The following is a 15,798-nucleotide window of genomic DNA, read 5'->3' as shown; positions in this document are numbered from 1 at the left end:
GCTAGGAGAATAAAATTTGAAGTTGCCTCCTCTTTAGTTTCCTTGTTTGCAAAGTATTCTTAGCTAACTTGGAAACTTATTTAATGATAGATTCCTACTATAATAAGGATAAAATAATTGTTTCCATACACCATAAGGATTCCACATTAATATGGAATCCATAACACACATGGAAACTATGTTGTTGCCCATTAAATATCCTTGCAAGACCAGAAAATTCTCAAAAGCAGCTGCCACATCCTTGTAGGAAAAGAATCTTAGCCAAATAGGAAGTCCACAAGTCAAAAGAAAGTAAATAACAAAATTCATACAGCCTTTGTTGACCAGTATTGCGATGCCTTCCAAACCTCCGATTGACCTGAAATTTCAACCCAATGTTGGTCACCATGTCCGGAGACTCCATGTAATATTCCAGCTCAATCCAACTGTCGGATTGAGAATTATGATTGTTTCTGTGAAACTGGACAGTTGCGAATTTTACGTTAGAATCCGAATCTGATTGTTTTTTTGTTGACCGAATTGTATCATTCCCTTTCTCTTCAAGATGAATCATCCTTAAATCATTAACAGGGATAAGGGGAAAATTTTTAGCCTCTTTTTGAAGCCTTTGAAGTTCTTTTCTTGCTAACAATCATCGCCAACAACTTTGGATGAAGGTAGCAGCCCTTCTCTTTCGTCTATCATCATTGCGGCATTTTTGTTCCTCTCTTTCTTAAGCTTGCTGGGCATTGACTAATGCTGTTAACACATCAAGTTCTCGATGCATCTCCCCTAAAATACAGGATAGACTCTTGGTTTTTTTTTAGAACACTAATCTCTTTATTTCTCTCTATTTGATAACAACTCTCCTTTTGAATCCTCTTCTTCTTTTGCCATAATATCTCATCAGAATGCATGAAATCCTGATTGTAATACTCCCTTTGCATTTTTTTTTATATCAGAACCTAAAATAAAAGCTAATAATGACAGGAAAGAAAATAAGAAGACACATAGGACTGAAAACTGAGCCAAAATTATATGGACTTTCAATTGACGAGCATAACAAACCTCTTTAGAACCAAAAAGGACCTTAAACCAAACGACTTTCAAATGGTCTGAAATTTGATATCTAGAGCGAATTCATGCCAAAACACTAGAATATCAAGTTTGATTTAATTCTAAATTGATTTGATATATGGACGCAAAACTGACGCCGATCAGCCCCTTTAAAACCTGAATTTGGAACCTAAACCAAACAATGTCCAAATGAGTTGAAAATTGATATATTGTGCGATTTCACCATAGATAACCAAAATTTCAATTTTGACACAGCAACATGGTTTGATAAGTGGACGCAAAACATAAGTGAAACAAACCTCTTTATCCTAAATAATGCTTTCTGATTTTTTTTTACTGTAAAAAGAAATTTTGGAAAGAAAGAATAATATGACACCCTTTTTTTTTTAATCCCAAACGATTCAATTCAATGCAACTAATCAAGAATAACATAGGAAGAAGATAATCTGACCGAAACTTATTTGAAACAAGATGAGACTTAAAACAAAGAAAACATAAAGAAAAATTGACGCGAAGGTAAAACAAAAAGTACAAGAAATAAAACGATATAACTTGATTAATGGAGCCAAGCTCTGATACCAAATGATTCGAACCTCTTGAACACGCGGTCAAGCAACCCACGCGCAAAGACATCAAATTCCCGGAAAGCCAAGTAAATCAGGTTTGATAGGAGTGTAACACAAAAATAACTTGTACCTAGGCACGAACACTATTGGTAACGGAAACCCCCACCCAATGAATATTGATTCGCAAACGAGAAGTATAAGGATGACGCCACGAAGTTAGTTGTTCTTCGATAAGTCATTTTTCAGTTGTTTAGAGAACCAAGGAAGGGAGATTATCCCACCAACACACAACAAGTGCGCCAAAAGAAGTTTATTGCTCTGAAAATTGCGTACCCTTACATGTTTGGTTATGCCTTTATTTATACTGACTTTAGACTGAAACAAGCCCTAATGAACCCCCTTATGTGGACTTATATGAGACCCACTTATAATTAAACTTAAATAATGTAAATAAAACCCTAAACTAAGAAGAAGAAAAATAAAAAATAACTATCCTAGATATGCTAGAATCAGATTTATCACCATTAAAAAGTTCCAAATAAACTAGGAAATATGATCTGAAGGTAGAATTAATTCTGAAGTCTTCTTTCCTTGTTGTAGCTAGGATGAATAAGGAATCCTTGTAAGAAAAGAATTCTGAAACATTTATGAATCCTTGCCACACTTGGAAACTATGTTGCATCTCATTAAAGATCCTTGTAGAGCTAGGAGATTCTTAAAACAAGCTGGCACATCCTTGTAGGAAAAGAATCTTAGTCAAATAGAAAGTCCACAAGTCAAAAGGAAGTAAATAACAAAATTCGTACAGCCTCTGGTGACCAGTATTGTGATACCTTTTCGAACTCCGATTGACCTGCAATTTTAACCCAAGGTAGGAAAACCTATATGCAGACTCCACGTAAACGTACAGCCTAATCCAACGGTTAGATTGAAAATTATAACTATTACCGTGAAACTGGACAATTGTGTATTTTACGTCAGAATCTGAATTTAATTGTTTTTTCATTGCCCGGATCGTATCATTTGGTGGGATCGTATCTTATGCCACAACTTTGTGTGTGAGTGGTGAGATATTATCCCTTCCTTGGTTCTCTAAAGAACTAAAACAACTTATCAAAAAACAATTGACTTCGTGGCGTCATCCTTATACTTCTCGTTCGCGGATCAATATTCATTGTATGGGGGTTTTCGTTTCCAATATTGTTGGTGCCTAGGTACAAGTTATCTTTGTGTCACACTTTTATCAAACCTAATTTCACAGATCATACTCGCATACCCCTACAAAGCACAAGTGATGCAAACCTTTTGAACACCCACACGCAAAGACAACAATTCCCGGAAGGCCATATAAATCTCCCTTTTATTGTGTGTGTGTGTGTGTGTGTGTGTGTTGGTGAGATAATCTCCCTTCCATGGTTCTCTAAAGAAGTGAAAAACAACTTATCGAAGAACAACTATGATACGAACCTCGTGATCACGTGGTCACGCAACGCACAATCAAGATTGAGATATGATCCCGAAAAGCCGAAATAGGTCTGATAGGAGTGTGACACAATGGAAACCTGCCCCAAGGCACCAACACTATTGGATTGAGTAGAATGACGCCACGAAGCCAGTTAATCTTCGATAAGTCAGATTCAGTTCGTTCAAGAACTGAAGAACACAAGAATCACTCTCACACGTTAAAACTGAAAAATTCAAAAGAAATTATCCTCCAAAGCTGCCGAAATTTAGGTTACATGTGTTTAAATAGTTCTTAAAAGTAACCATAATGGATCTACCCTTGTAGGCTGAACTGACCCACATACAAAACTAACCCAAAAACCCTAAACTGTAAAGCCCATAACCTGATCCAAACAAGCCTTGGATCCTAGCTCAAAACAAAGTTCTAATTAAGCCAAAACATGAAAGAAAATAATAAAAATAACTTATTTATCATTAAATACCACCGGCCCTTCTTTTCTTGTATAGCTAGGATGGATAAGGAATCCTTATAAGAAAAGGATTCTGAAACATTGATGAATCCTTGCCACACTTGGATATTATATTGCAGCTCATTAAAGATCCTTGTGGAACTAGGAAATTCCCAAAACAACCTCTCACATCCTTGCAGGAAAAGGATCCTTGCCAAATAGGAAGTCCACAAGTCAAAAGGAAGTAAATAACAGAATTCGTATAGCCTGTTCTGACCTATATCGCAAGTCCTTTCCGAACATGGATTCACTTGAAAATGTACCCCAACATAGACAAATACCTCTGGAATCTTATGGTAAAGTTGCAGCTTGATCCAACAGTTGGATTTGAAGTTATGCTCAATAGCGTAAAACTGAAAGGTAGAAACTCTTACACCAAAATCCGAATCTGACCTTGCTTGGGTCATATCACAAGGCTGAACTGTATCAAACTGTCTTCGTGGCATCATCCTTATACTTCTTGTTCGCGGATCAATATTCATTGGGTGGGGGTTTCCGTTTCCAATAGTGTTGGTGCCTAGGTACAAGTTATCTTTGTGTCACACTTCTATCAAACCTAATTTCACAGATCAAACTCGCATACCCCTACAAAGCACAAGTGATGCGAACCTTTTGAGCACGCGGTCAAGCAACCCACACGCAAAGATAACAATTCCTGGAAGGCCATATAAATCTCCCTTTTATTGTGTGTGTATGTGTGTTGGTGAGATAATATCCCTTCCATGGTTCTCTAAAGAACTGAAAAACGACTTATCGAAGAACACTGTCTTTGTAGCGTCATCCTTATACTTCTCATTCGTGAATCAATATTCATTGGGTGGGGGTTTCCGTTTCCAATAGTGCTGGTGCCTAGGTACAAGTTATCTTTGTGTCACACTCCTATCAAACCTGATTTACTTGGCTTTCTAGGAATTAGTGTCTTTGCGTGTGAGTTGCGTGACCACGTGATCACGAGGTTCGCATCACATACTCACTTGACAAATCAACTTTATAAGCATTGTCATTGATCCTCCCAAAGATCTGAAATGGCTCATCTCCTCGTGGTAGTAGCTTTGATCTCCTATGGGCCGGAAATATCTCTCCTTCCATGCACCCAAACCCAATTGTCGGGTTGAAAGACAACATGTTTGCACCCTTTATTGGCTTTGGTCGCATGCACACGGTTTCTCTTTTTAATGTGTACCTGCACACTCTCATAGAGTGTCTTTACCACCTGTGCTTTACGATTACCATCCAAACTAACCCTTTCATAAACAGGCAAAGGAATCAAATCCATGGGAGTTAAAAGGGTTAAATCTATACACAATTTTAAATGGTGAAAATTCAATAGTAGAATGCACACTATGATTATATGCAAACTCTATAAATGGCAAACAATCTTCCCAATTCTTTAAGTTCTTTTGAATGACAACACGTAGAAGTTGTGTTAAGGTCCGATTAACTACTTCGGTTGTCCATCTATTTAGGGGTGACAAGTAGTTGAAAACAACAATTTAGAACCCAATTTGCCCCATAACACCTTCCAAAAATAGCTAAGGAACTTAACATTTCTACCAGAGACAAATGCTCTTAGGGACCCCATGAAGCCATACTATCTCCCTAAAGAACAAATCAGCAATGTTAGTTGCATCATCGGTTTTATAACATGGAATAAAGTGCCATCTTTGAAAACCTATCAATAACTACAAAAATTGAATCCCTACCCCGTTTTGACTTAGGTAAACCTAAGACGAAGTCCATCAAAATGTCTACTCATGGTTCTTTAGGTACAGGCAAAGGGATATACAAGCCATGTGGTTGAGTCCTAGGCTTTGCTTTCCTACAAGGTATGCATTTATCAAATATGAGTTGCACATCTTTTTTCATTTTAGGCCAATAAAAATTTATGCAAACCTCGTGATCACATGGTCACGCAACCCACACGCAAAGACACCAATTCCTGAAAAGCCAAGTCAATCAGGTTTGATAGGAGTGTGACATAAATATAACTTGTAACCAGCACTATTAGAAACAGAAAACCCCACCTAATGAATATTGATTCGCGAACGAGAAGTATAAGGATGACACCACGAAGTCAGTTGTTCTTCGATAAGTCGTTTTTAGTTCTTTAGAGAACCAAGGAAAGGGAGATTATCCAACCAACACACAACAAGTGCGGCAAATAAGTTTATTGATCTGAAAATTGTGTAACCTTACATGTTTGGTTATGCCTTTATTTATACTGACTCTAGACTTAAAGAAACCCTGATGGACCACCCTTAGGTGGACTTATATGAACCTACTTATAATTGACCCAAATAAGTAATAATAATCCAAAGACTAAGAAGAAAATAATAAAAATAATAAAAATCCGAAAATTATCATCCTAAATATGCTAGAATCAGATTTGTCACCCTTAAGAAGTCCCAAATAAACTAGGAGAAATCTGATTTGGAAAATTTGTGTTGTTGCCCTTTTGATGTCCTTGATTAGCTTGGATTTTCTTGTTTAACTTGGACAAATAAGAAAAGAAATTTCCTCCTTTGTTGCTGATTTAATTACTTTCCTTTCTAAGTTAGGAAAAGCATTAAATAATCCTCTCCTCTTTAGGAATAAGATCTGGCCAACTTCCTTACTTAATTAGGAGAATAAATTGTTGGATTTCTATCCTTGTAGCTTTAGGAAAAAACAAGCCTAACAAGGCTGGTATGGGGCCAGACACATTAGCCTCTTGTTCCACACGAATTTGGCTCTTCTTGGACCCGAATTAGATGAATTAAAGGTTGTCTTTCATGCTCCTTAAATGTCCCAAACCCCTCTAGGTTCATCTTGCTCCATATGTTCTAAACAAGCTCATTCAATGCTTCTTTAAGCTTTTTTACCCTAACTCTTGTAATTGGCCCAATTGAAACCTCCAATGGGTCGTTGGCATGATTACGCTTGGTGTTGGGCTAATCCTCATCATCCCCTCTCTCTTTAAAAGGATTCGACCTCGAATCATCACCTGCGTGAAAGTGCATCAGCCACAATGTTTTCTTTTCCTTGCTTATACTTGATCACATACGGAAATGTTTCAATAAATTCAACCCATTTGGCATGTTTCCTACTCAACTTACCTTTCCCTTTCAAGTGCTTCAATGATTCATGATCAAAATGTATCACAAACTCCTTGGGCCACATGTAATGCTATCATCTCTCTAAAGTTCTTACCAAGGCATAGAGTTCCTTATCATATGTAGGGTAATTCAAGGCTGCCCCATTAAGTTTTTGGCTGAAATACACAATGGGCCTCCTATCCTGCATTAACACAACTCCTATACCACTACCTGACGCATCACATTCAACTTCAAAAGCTCTCGCAAAGTCTGGCAAAGCTAAAACAGACGCCGGACAAAGTTTATCTTTCAACAAATTAAAAGCCTTATCCTGTTCATCATTCCATTTGAATCCAACAGACTTTTTCACAATTTCAGTTAAAAGTGCAGCAATAGTACTAAAATCCTTCACAAACCTTTTATAAAAACTAGTAAGTCCATGAAAACTCCTTACCTCACTTACCGATTTTGGTGTAGGCTAATCCCGGATGGCCTTATCTTTCTCCTTATCCATCTCGATACCCTGCGTAGTTACGACATAACCAAGAAACATAATGTTCTCCATGCAAAAGATACACTTCTTAATATTAGGATACAATTGCTCACTATGCAATACACTAAGTACATTACGAAATGATTAAGATGCTCATGTAAGCTCTTGTTATAGATCAAAATACACAACAACAAACTTACCTATAAACGCACGCAATACATGATTCATTAAACACATAAATGTACTAGGCGCATTTGTAAGTCCAAACGACATGACTAACCATTCATACAAACCATGCTTAGTCTTAAATGCAGTTTTCCACTCATCACCCTCTTTCATCCTAATCTGATGGTACCCACTTTTTAAGTCAATTTTATAGAAAATACATAATCCATGTAACTCATCTAGCATGTCATCAAGCCTATGAATAGGTTGTCGATACTTTACCGTTATGTTGTTGACGGCATGACAGTCGACTTCCTCTATGTTCATCCTTTTTAGGCACAAGTAACATTGGCACAACACAAGGGCTCATACTATCACAAATTTACCCCTTCATCATCAGTTCATCTACTTGCCTTTGAAGCTCCTTCATCTCCTCGGGGTTGCTTCTATAGGCTGTATGAATCGAAGCTCCGGGTACAAGGCCAATTTAATGTTCAGTTCCCCTTAATGGTGGTAATCCACTAGGGATGTCTTCAGGGAATACATCATCAAACTCCTGCAACAAAGAAAAAGTCACACTAGGAATAGCAGAATCAAGATCGTTAGAGTTAAAATAAGCCTCAATATACACAAGTAAGATCATCAGCTTGTTAGTGAAAAACGCAGATCTGATTTGAGCTCTTTTTGTGTAAAAATTAGGTTGTTTCTTTAATTTTTCCACACTATTATCATCACAACAGCTTACTTTCTTCACTCCTCGGGTTTTACCTGCACTCTCAACTGGTTTAATTAAAGATTTAGGGGTAGTCGAATCTGATGGTCTTCTCTCACCATTGTCCTCACGTGAATTTTCACTCTTCCCATCCTCACACTCCCTTTTTAATTTTATTTCATCATTATACACTTATTTTGGAGAATGAGGTACAAGAGTGATGGTTTTACCATCCTTTACAATAGTGAACCTATTTCTAAACCCATCATGAATCGCCTTCCGATCAAACTGTCATGGATGCCCTAAAAGTAAGTGACTAGCATGCATTGGGACTCCATCACACATAACCTCATCAGAATACTTCCCAATAGCAAATGCAATCAATACTTGCTTAGTAATCTTCACTTCACCACATTCATTCAACCATTGCAATGTATAAGGCCTAGGATGCTTAACACAACTCAGATTCAATTTCTTCACAAGAGTATCACTAGCTACATTAGCACAACAACCTCCATCAATTATCATGCTACATACCTTGTTTTGGATGTGACATCGAGTGTTAAATATGTTTTCCCGTTGCTGGTCTACATCATCTTCTTTGATTTGCATGTTCAGCGCACACCTTATAACCAAGGCCTCCCCTCAACTGGATATGCAATCTCCTCATCACTACAATCTACCAAAGGTGGCATCTCTTCACTTTCAGATTTGTCACTTTCAAATTCAACCTCCCCATTGTCTCTTGTAAGTATAACTCTTCGGTTTGGACACTAAGATGCAATGTGTCCTTTCCCTAAACTCTTAAAACATTTAATATCTCTATCACGAGTAGGTTGAGATTTAGATTTACCTTTCTAATCTGTATGAGCATCCTTTTTTGTGTTAGGTGGTTTGGCCTTTGCTTATGCTTTGGTTGGACAACCCCTTCTCTCTTCAGATTCGGCCTCCATGTTGAGGAAGATGAAGCTGAATTGGTCTGAAAACGCGTACTACCCCTTCTTTTTATTTGCCTCTCCACTTTTGTTGCCATATGGACCATGTCCTCCAATTCCACACAATGTTGTAATTCTACAACATTCGTAATGTTCCTATTCAGTCCATATAGAAATCTAGCCATAGTAGCTTTCCTATCCTCAATCACATTAGCTCGAATCATTATGATCTCGATGTCCTTGAAATACTCATCCACGAACCTAGAACCCTGATTCAAACCCTGCAATTTCATATACAAATATCTATAATAGTGGTTAGGCACAAATCACCTTCTCATCAACACTTTCATCTCCTCCCACGACGTTACCGACCTCTCTCCACTCCTCTTTTTACTAATCGCATTCTTATCCCACCAAATCAGTGCGTAATCTGTGAATTCGATGACTACCAATTTTTACTTTTTTCACCTCCGAATAGTATGGCAATAAAAAATCAAATCCACCTTTTTCTCCCACTCCAAATATGCCTCGAGATCATTCTTACTTTGAAAGGAAGGTATTTTCAGTTTGATAGGATCCAAATCACCATCTAAATCATCATGTCCCCCAACACTACAAATTTCCCCTTTGGCCGAATTGACTCCTAGTTCTATTCCCAAAATCCCTTCGGTTTCTAGGCTACCGAAAACCTTCCCGATGACCTATGGTCTCGTCCTCAAAACCACCATCACCAATATCATCAACATCCTCCTCAAAATCCTTATAATCAGCCCACCTTGGCCTTTCGGCTCTACTACCACTGTTTGCTTTTGGTTCAACCCCAACCTTCCTTATGTCTTAGGTGCTTGTACCAGCCTTGTTACCACGTTTCTCCACCCTATTAAGTCTGTCACACACGTTCCCCATCACAAAATTCATCCTCTCCATCATTTGTGTCATGGCTTGCATTTGGAACTTAAGTTCTCCCTCGGGTGGGGGTGGTGTGTTGTTTTGATCTGAATGATAGTACTTGCAAAAATTAGTTAGTAGTAAAAACATATCCTCACGTTGCTCTTGTTTTTCTTAAACACTCTTAATATCCTCACACGCTCACACCTCTCGTCTCACCTACTTGCGGTTCTTGCAGAACAAAAACCAACACCAAATAGAACCATCTTAGCAGTGCAATCCAAATATGTATATATGACTCAAGAAGCAAGAAAAACCAGAAAACAAGCAAAACAAAACTGTGATGATAGTCTCGCAAGTACCAAGCGAATTTATTCGAAATATGAATGAAACTGAAGACTCGAATAAAAACAGAAACAAAATATGCAAAACAATGAAACAACACCAAAATATGTTGTATATGTTGAAAATTTATTGCAAGAAACGAAAACAAAGGAAAAAAAGTGAATTCCAAAAGTTGACGCAAAACAGACCCGTTTACGACGAGTTAAGTCCGAATCTGGAACATAAAGTAAATGGTGTCCAATTGAGCTAAAATTTCAGATGTAGTGCGATTTAAACCCAAATAGACAACATATAAAATTTGAGAAATTTACGATAAGGTTTGATATGCTGACGCAAAAACATTATGAATCAAACCTTATTAGACCCGAAATTGAAAACCAAAGCCAACGATATCCAATTGACCCCAAAATTAATATGTGGTACGAGTAGGACCTCAGTATTTAGAGTATAAAATTTGAGCTAATTCCGAGTTGATTTGATCCAATTTGCCCTTGTTTAGTTTTCCGCGGCAGAAACCAATAAACGTCTTTTTGAGCGATTTTTTTTCTTTCCTTTTTCTTTCTCTTTTTTTTATGCTACTGATATATTTTGGATAGTAACAGAATGAAATAACAAATTTTTTTTATATGCAGCAAATTCAAGGAGAAGAAGAAATTGGACACTAAGGAATTTTTGCGGAATCAACAAGAAACGAAAATTTCATAGGATATAACCTGATTAATGGAGCCAAGCTCTGATACCGAATGATGCGAACCTCTTGAACACACAGTCAAGCAACCCACACGCAAAGACACCAATTCCTGGAAAACCAAGTAAATCATGTTTGATAGGAGTGTGACATTTTAATTTGTATCTAGACACTAGCACTATTGGAAACGGAAACCCCCACTAAAAGAATATTGATTCACGAACAAAAAGTATAAGGATGACACCACGAAGTCAGTTATTCTTTGATAAGTTGTTTTTCAGTTCTTTAGAGAACCAAGAAAGGGAGATTATCCCACCAACACACAACAGTGCGACAAAAGAAGTTTATTGATCTGAAAATTACGTAACCCTTACATATCTGGTTATGCCTTTATTTATACTGACTCTAGACTGAAACAAACCCTAATCAACCCTTTATGTGGACTTATATGAGGCCCACTTACAATTAAATCCAAATAATATAAATAAAACCCTAAACTAAGAAGAAAATAATAATAACAATAATAAATCCAAATTTAATATCCTAAAAATGATAGGATCATATTTGATGTCTTATAGAAATCCCATATAAGCTAAGAGAAATTTGATTTGGAAAATTTGTACTGCCGCCCCTTTTAGATCCTTGATTAGCTTGGATTTCCTTGTTTAACTTGGACAAATAAGAAAAAAAATTTCCCTATTTGTTGCTGATTTAATTACTTTCCTTTCTAGACTAGAAAAAACATTAAATAATCCTTCCCTCTTTAGGAATCAAATCTGTTGAAACTTCCTTGATTGTTTAAGAAAATAAATTGTTGGCTTTTTATCCTTATATCATTAGAAAAAACAAGCCTAACAAGGAGATTGTCCTTGATGCTTCTTAAATGTTCTAAGTTCCTCTATATTCATTTTGCTTCATGTGTTTTGTACAAGTTTATTTAATGTTTTTTTTAAGTATTTTTGCTCCAACTCTTGTAATTAGCTTAATTAACAACTCTAATAAATCGTTGTCATGATTATATTTAGTGTTGTACTGCTAAAACTAAGGTTTATTTAACTTGCCAAACAATAGTAAACTGTGTTTCGGAAAAAAAATTAAAGTTACCGCTGTCTGAAACACTGAATCATAGCGTAAAAGTTAGGCTGAGCACCTTTTACAATAGAATCATAGTGGTATAAAATATCGGGGGGGTTTCCCTCCAACGGAAGTAGATAGAAAGAGAGACAGTGAAGAGCGGAGCCAAGAGAGCGTAGAAAATGGGGTGGGCAATTGCACTACACGGGGGGGCCGGAGATATATCACTTTCACTTCCAGCAGAGCGTCGCCTCCCTCGCGAGGCGGCTCTCCATCACTGCCTCCAGATTGGTGTCGCCGCTCTCAAAGCCCAAAAGCACCCACTCGATGTTGTCGAACTTGTGGTACGTACTATTCGCAGTCATGTCTGAAACATATTCTGAATCCGTTGGAGTTGAAGGTGATGATCTCTTGTATTTTTATTGTTTGATCCAATAAGCCCACCAAACCTAAACCTAAACCTAAACCTAAACCTTGACCTCAATCTTCTTAATAAACTGGTAGCTCTATACTTTCAATTTGTTTTGCTTTTCTTAAGATGCTCTGCTCAAACTCTTCGTTTCTATCAGTTAACTTTCCTCTCTCTCTCTCTCTATATATATATATATATATATATATAATGAATGCTACAGGTCCGGGAATTAGAGAACCATCCAAACTTTAATGCTGGGAAAGGATCGGTTTTGACTAGCAGGGGAACTGTTGAGATGGAAGCTTGTATCATGGATGGAAATTCAAAGAAATGTGGAGCTGTTTCTGGTCTCACCACTGTTGTTAATGCCATATCTCTAGCACGATTGGTCATGGACAACACTCCTCATATATATCTTGGATTTGATGGAGCTGAGGCTTTTGCTAGGGAACAAGTGAGTGATACTCATTCTCTCTTCCTGCGATATTTTTAATTCCCACCAACCCAAGTTCACCTTGTTTCATTTTTTCCCAGTTGAAGTTCAGTGTGATTCCCTGCTTCTAATTACCCATTTTAGTTGTTCTTATCTTAGACCTAAATGTTCAAAAATGTTTGTCAATTATATTCTGGGAATGATCTTGAAAAGAATGTATAGAATTTCAAAGATTTTGAAATTTACAGCATTCATATTGATATCTGATCCTTGTCCCTGTGCAATATCTCACGGTTCATGCTGCTAAATTGATGTATGCTTGGCGAATTTGGAGAGATGTTTTAATAATTCTCCTTTTAACTCTTGTTTTCCATCTCCTTAGCAGTTTCTTATTATGCTTCTGTTTCACAAGCTTTAATAATTTAATGTTCTTATTATAATTGATGTACTTCAAGCATTTGTTATAATGAATGTAACCAAATTTAAATTTATCTTGAATACTTTCGTAAAAAGATTGTCTCTAATCTCCATGCATGTGGATCTTTTCACTGGGATTTTCATGTGTATCTGTGGCCTTTTGAATTCCCTAGGGTGTTGAGACCGTTGATTCCAGTCATTTCATTACTCCAGAAAATATTGAGAGGCTTAAGCAGGCAAAAGAAGCTGACAGAGTCCAGGTATGCTTCTCATCTTTCATATATGGGTCAGCATCAGATTCTGGCATGTTTGAATCATGCTCTAGTATATCTTAGCTTCATTTACTGTTTATAATCTGCAAGATGCATGTTAGTACAATCATTGTATTCCCAGTTGCCACACATTTCATTTGTTTTTCGGAAACTTAAATCCTAGAAATCCACTGCTATGAATCTTGATCATGGTTGTTAGAAACTTATGATACACAACTTGAATCTTACAATTCGCCTCAATTCACACATGAAACGATGCGGATTATGGGGTGAATTGCAGGTTTACATGAATCATGCGATTCAGTCACCATTCAGTTCAGTATGATTCATTGAATTTAATGCATCAACTCCAATAGAAAATAAAGTAAACTGCATAATTTTAAAAGAGATGGGTAATTATAGGAATGCGAAGTCTAGAGGACATGGATGACAACGACATATAAACAATTTTCTTTGGTAAATCTTTCTTTTTGAAACTGAGATGAATTAGATTTCAGTAAGAAAGAAAAGGGTGAATTAAAGTAAGAGTGCCAAAGACAATAAGAATGACAGTAGTGATAATGATATCAAAATTGAAGAAAATATTACAGCTTGTTAGTAGTTTAACTAGCTAGAAGAAGCTTTGAGACTTTGGGGTCATTGAGTGACTGGGAACTAACAAATCAAATGATTGATGTACATTTTTTTTTATAAATGATAATTTTTCCTTTGTTGTATAATTATGTAGTATGTTATTTATCTTTTATAATGTCATTTGCATTTGTTACCGAATCTCACGCTTTGCAATTCAATGTGATTTGAGATCCCAAAAATGGACTTTCTGATCTGCGATTCAAATCTTGATTTTCCATGATCTTGATATTTAATATGAATGAAGTATGACAATGATTGTATCTTATTACTTTTGAATGGTTGAAATGTTATAACATCATTGATTAGAAATCTTCAGGATTTCTCAGGTGTTTTGCATAACATTATATGCAAGCTGTATAATACTTCCATGGTCCTTTTGATTTGAAGCTTTGATTTTTATTCTGCATCCATAGATGGATTATACACAACCCATTCAGAAAGATGAAAAAAGTGAAAGTCCAACTGGTAATGGAGATAGCCAAATTGGGACTGTTGGATGTGTTGCTGTTGATAAAAATGGGAACTTAGCCACAGCAACTTCTACAGGTGGGTTTGTTAACAAGATGGTGGGTAGGATTGGAGACACACCCATAATTGGGGCAGGGACATATGCCAACAATCTTTGTGCAGTTTCCGCTACAGGCAAAGGGGAAACAATTATACGCGGCACTGTTGCTCGGGATGTGGCTGCCCTTATGGAGTATAAAGGTCTCTCTCTCAAGGAAGCTGCAGCTCATGTTGTTGAGTGTAATCCAAGAGGGGATGTTGGGTTGGTTGCTGTGTCAGCCAGGGGAGAAGTCACCATGCCATTTAATACAACTGGGATGTTTCGTGCTTGTGCTACTGAAGATGGGTATTCAGAAGTAGGAATATGGCCTTCTGTGCAAGATTGAATGATTTTGGTGAACTTGGTTGCTTGAAGTCCCGTTGTCAGCGAATGAGAACTGGCTTAAAATGTGTAAAACACTTGCATCGTGTGTAATGAATATTCTGTGAAAGAAGTTGCTTCAGATTCATCAATCTTAAAATGCTTGAAAATCATGGCCTTGACTTTTAAATCAACTCCTCTAAAAGAGAGCTGTCAGCTAGGTGTCTACTGGTTTTTATTTTATTTTTTATTAGTGTTTCATTTTAATGTTTGCACAAACTACTTGGCTTGGGATTCTAGAGGGTTTTTTTTAGCCTATTTTATTTTTTTATTAAGCTTTAACATTGTTCTATTCCAATTTTTTTTTTTACTATAATATCACTATTTTTTTATGACCACTCACTTTGGCATCGGTAATTGTCAGCGGAAGCACTTTTTTGGTAGATAAATCTGATGCTAAAAAAATATTTTCAACAAGCTCTAGGACTTTTTACCGAAACTGAAAAATACTTAAGTTTGGTTCAAGTTCATTAATATTTTCGAATTAATTTTCTGCCTAGCCTAAATAATATGTTAGAATGGGCTATTTTCTAAAGAAGTTTAAGAATAAATCTTTTGTTTGGTATCATTTCTGTTTTCTATTTTTTTTCTTCCTTTCAATAAGTTTGATTTTTAAGTTTATTTTTTTAAAAAATATTGTTTACATAGAAAGTAAATATAGAAAAAAAATGTTGCTTCCAACAGAACATGGGACAATGGAACCAGCCGTGCAGCTGGAAGGCCACATGCTTTTT

General features: G+C 36.6%; 1 protein-coding gene across 1 annotated transcript; it reads left to right on the top strand.

Moving 5' to 3' along the window:
- Positions 1-12,059: 12,059 nt before the first annotated feature.
- Positions 12,060-15,194, top strand: LOC18103728 (isoaspartyl peptidase/L-asparaginase 1). Its single transcript, XM_006376708.3, has 4 exons — positions 12,060-12,313; positions 12,602-12,835; positions 13,405-13,491; positions 14,550-15,194. Exons 1-4 carry the CDS (start codon positions 12,152-12,154, stop codon positions 15,027-15,029), a joined length of 963 nt encoding a protein of 320 aa, XP_006376770.1. The 5' UTR covers positions 12,060-12,151; the 3' UTR covers positions 15,030-15,194.
- Positions 15,195-15,798: the final 604 nt, after the last annotated feature.

Source organism: Populus trichocarpa, chromosome 12 (assembly GCF_000002775.5).
Source record: "Populus trichocarpa isolate Nisqually-1 chromosome 12, P.trichocarpa_v4.1, whole genome shotgun sequence".
NCBI lineage: Eukaryota > Viridiplantae > Streptophyta > Magnoliopsida > Malpighiales > Salicaceae > Populus > Populus trichocarpa.
This window is presented reverse-complemented; position numbering and strand designations above follow the sequence as displayed.

Bases quoted from the DNA above. Each gene is read 5' to 3' on its own strand.
- LOC18103728 (XM_006376708.3), top strand. From the start codon at position 12,152: ATGGGGTGGGCAATTGCACTACACGGGGGGGCCGGAGATATATCACTT. The intron at 12,314-12,601 runs GTACGTACTATT...TGAATGCTACAG, and splicing joins TCGATGTTGTCGAACTTGTG to GTCCGGGAATTAGAGAACCA. The intron at 12,836-13,404 runs GTGAGTGATACT...TGAATTCCCTAG, and splicing joins AGGCTTTTGCTAGGGAACAA to GGTGTTGAGACCGTTGATTC.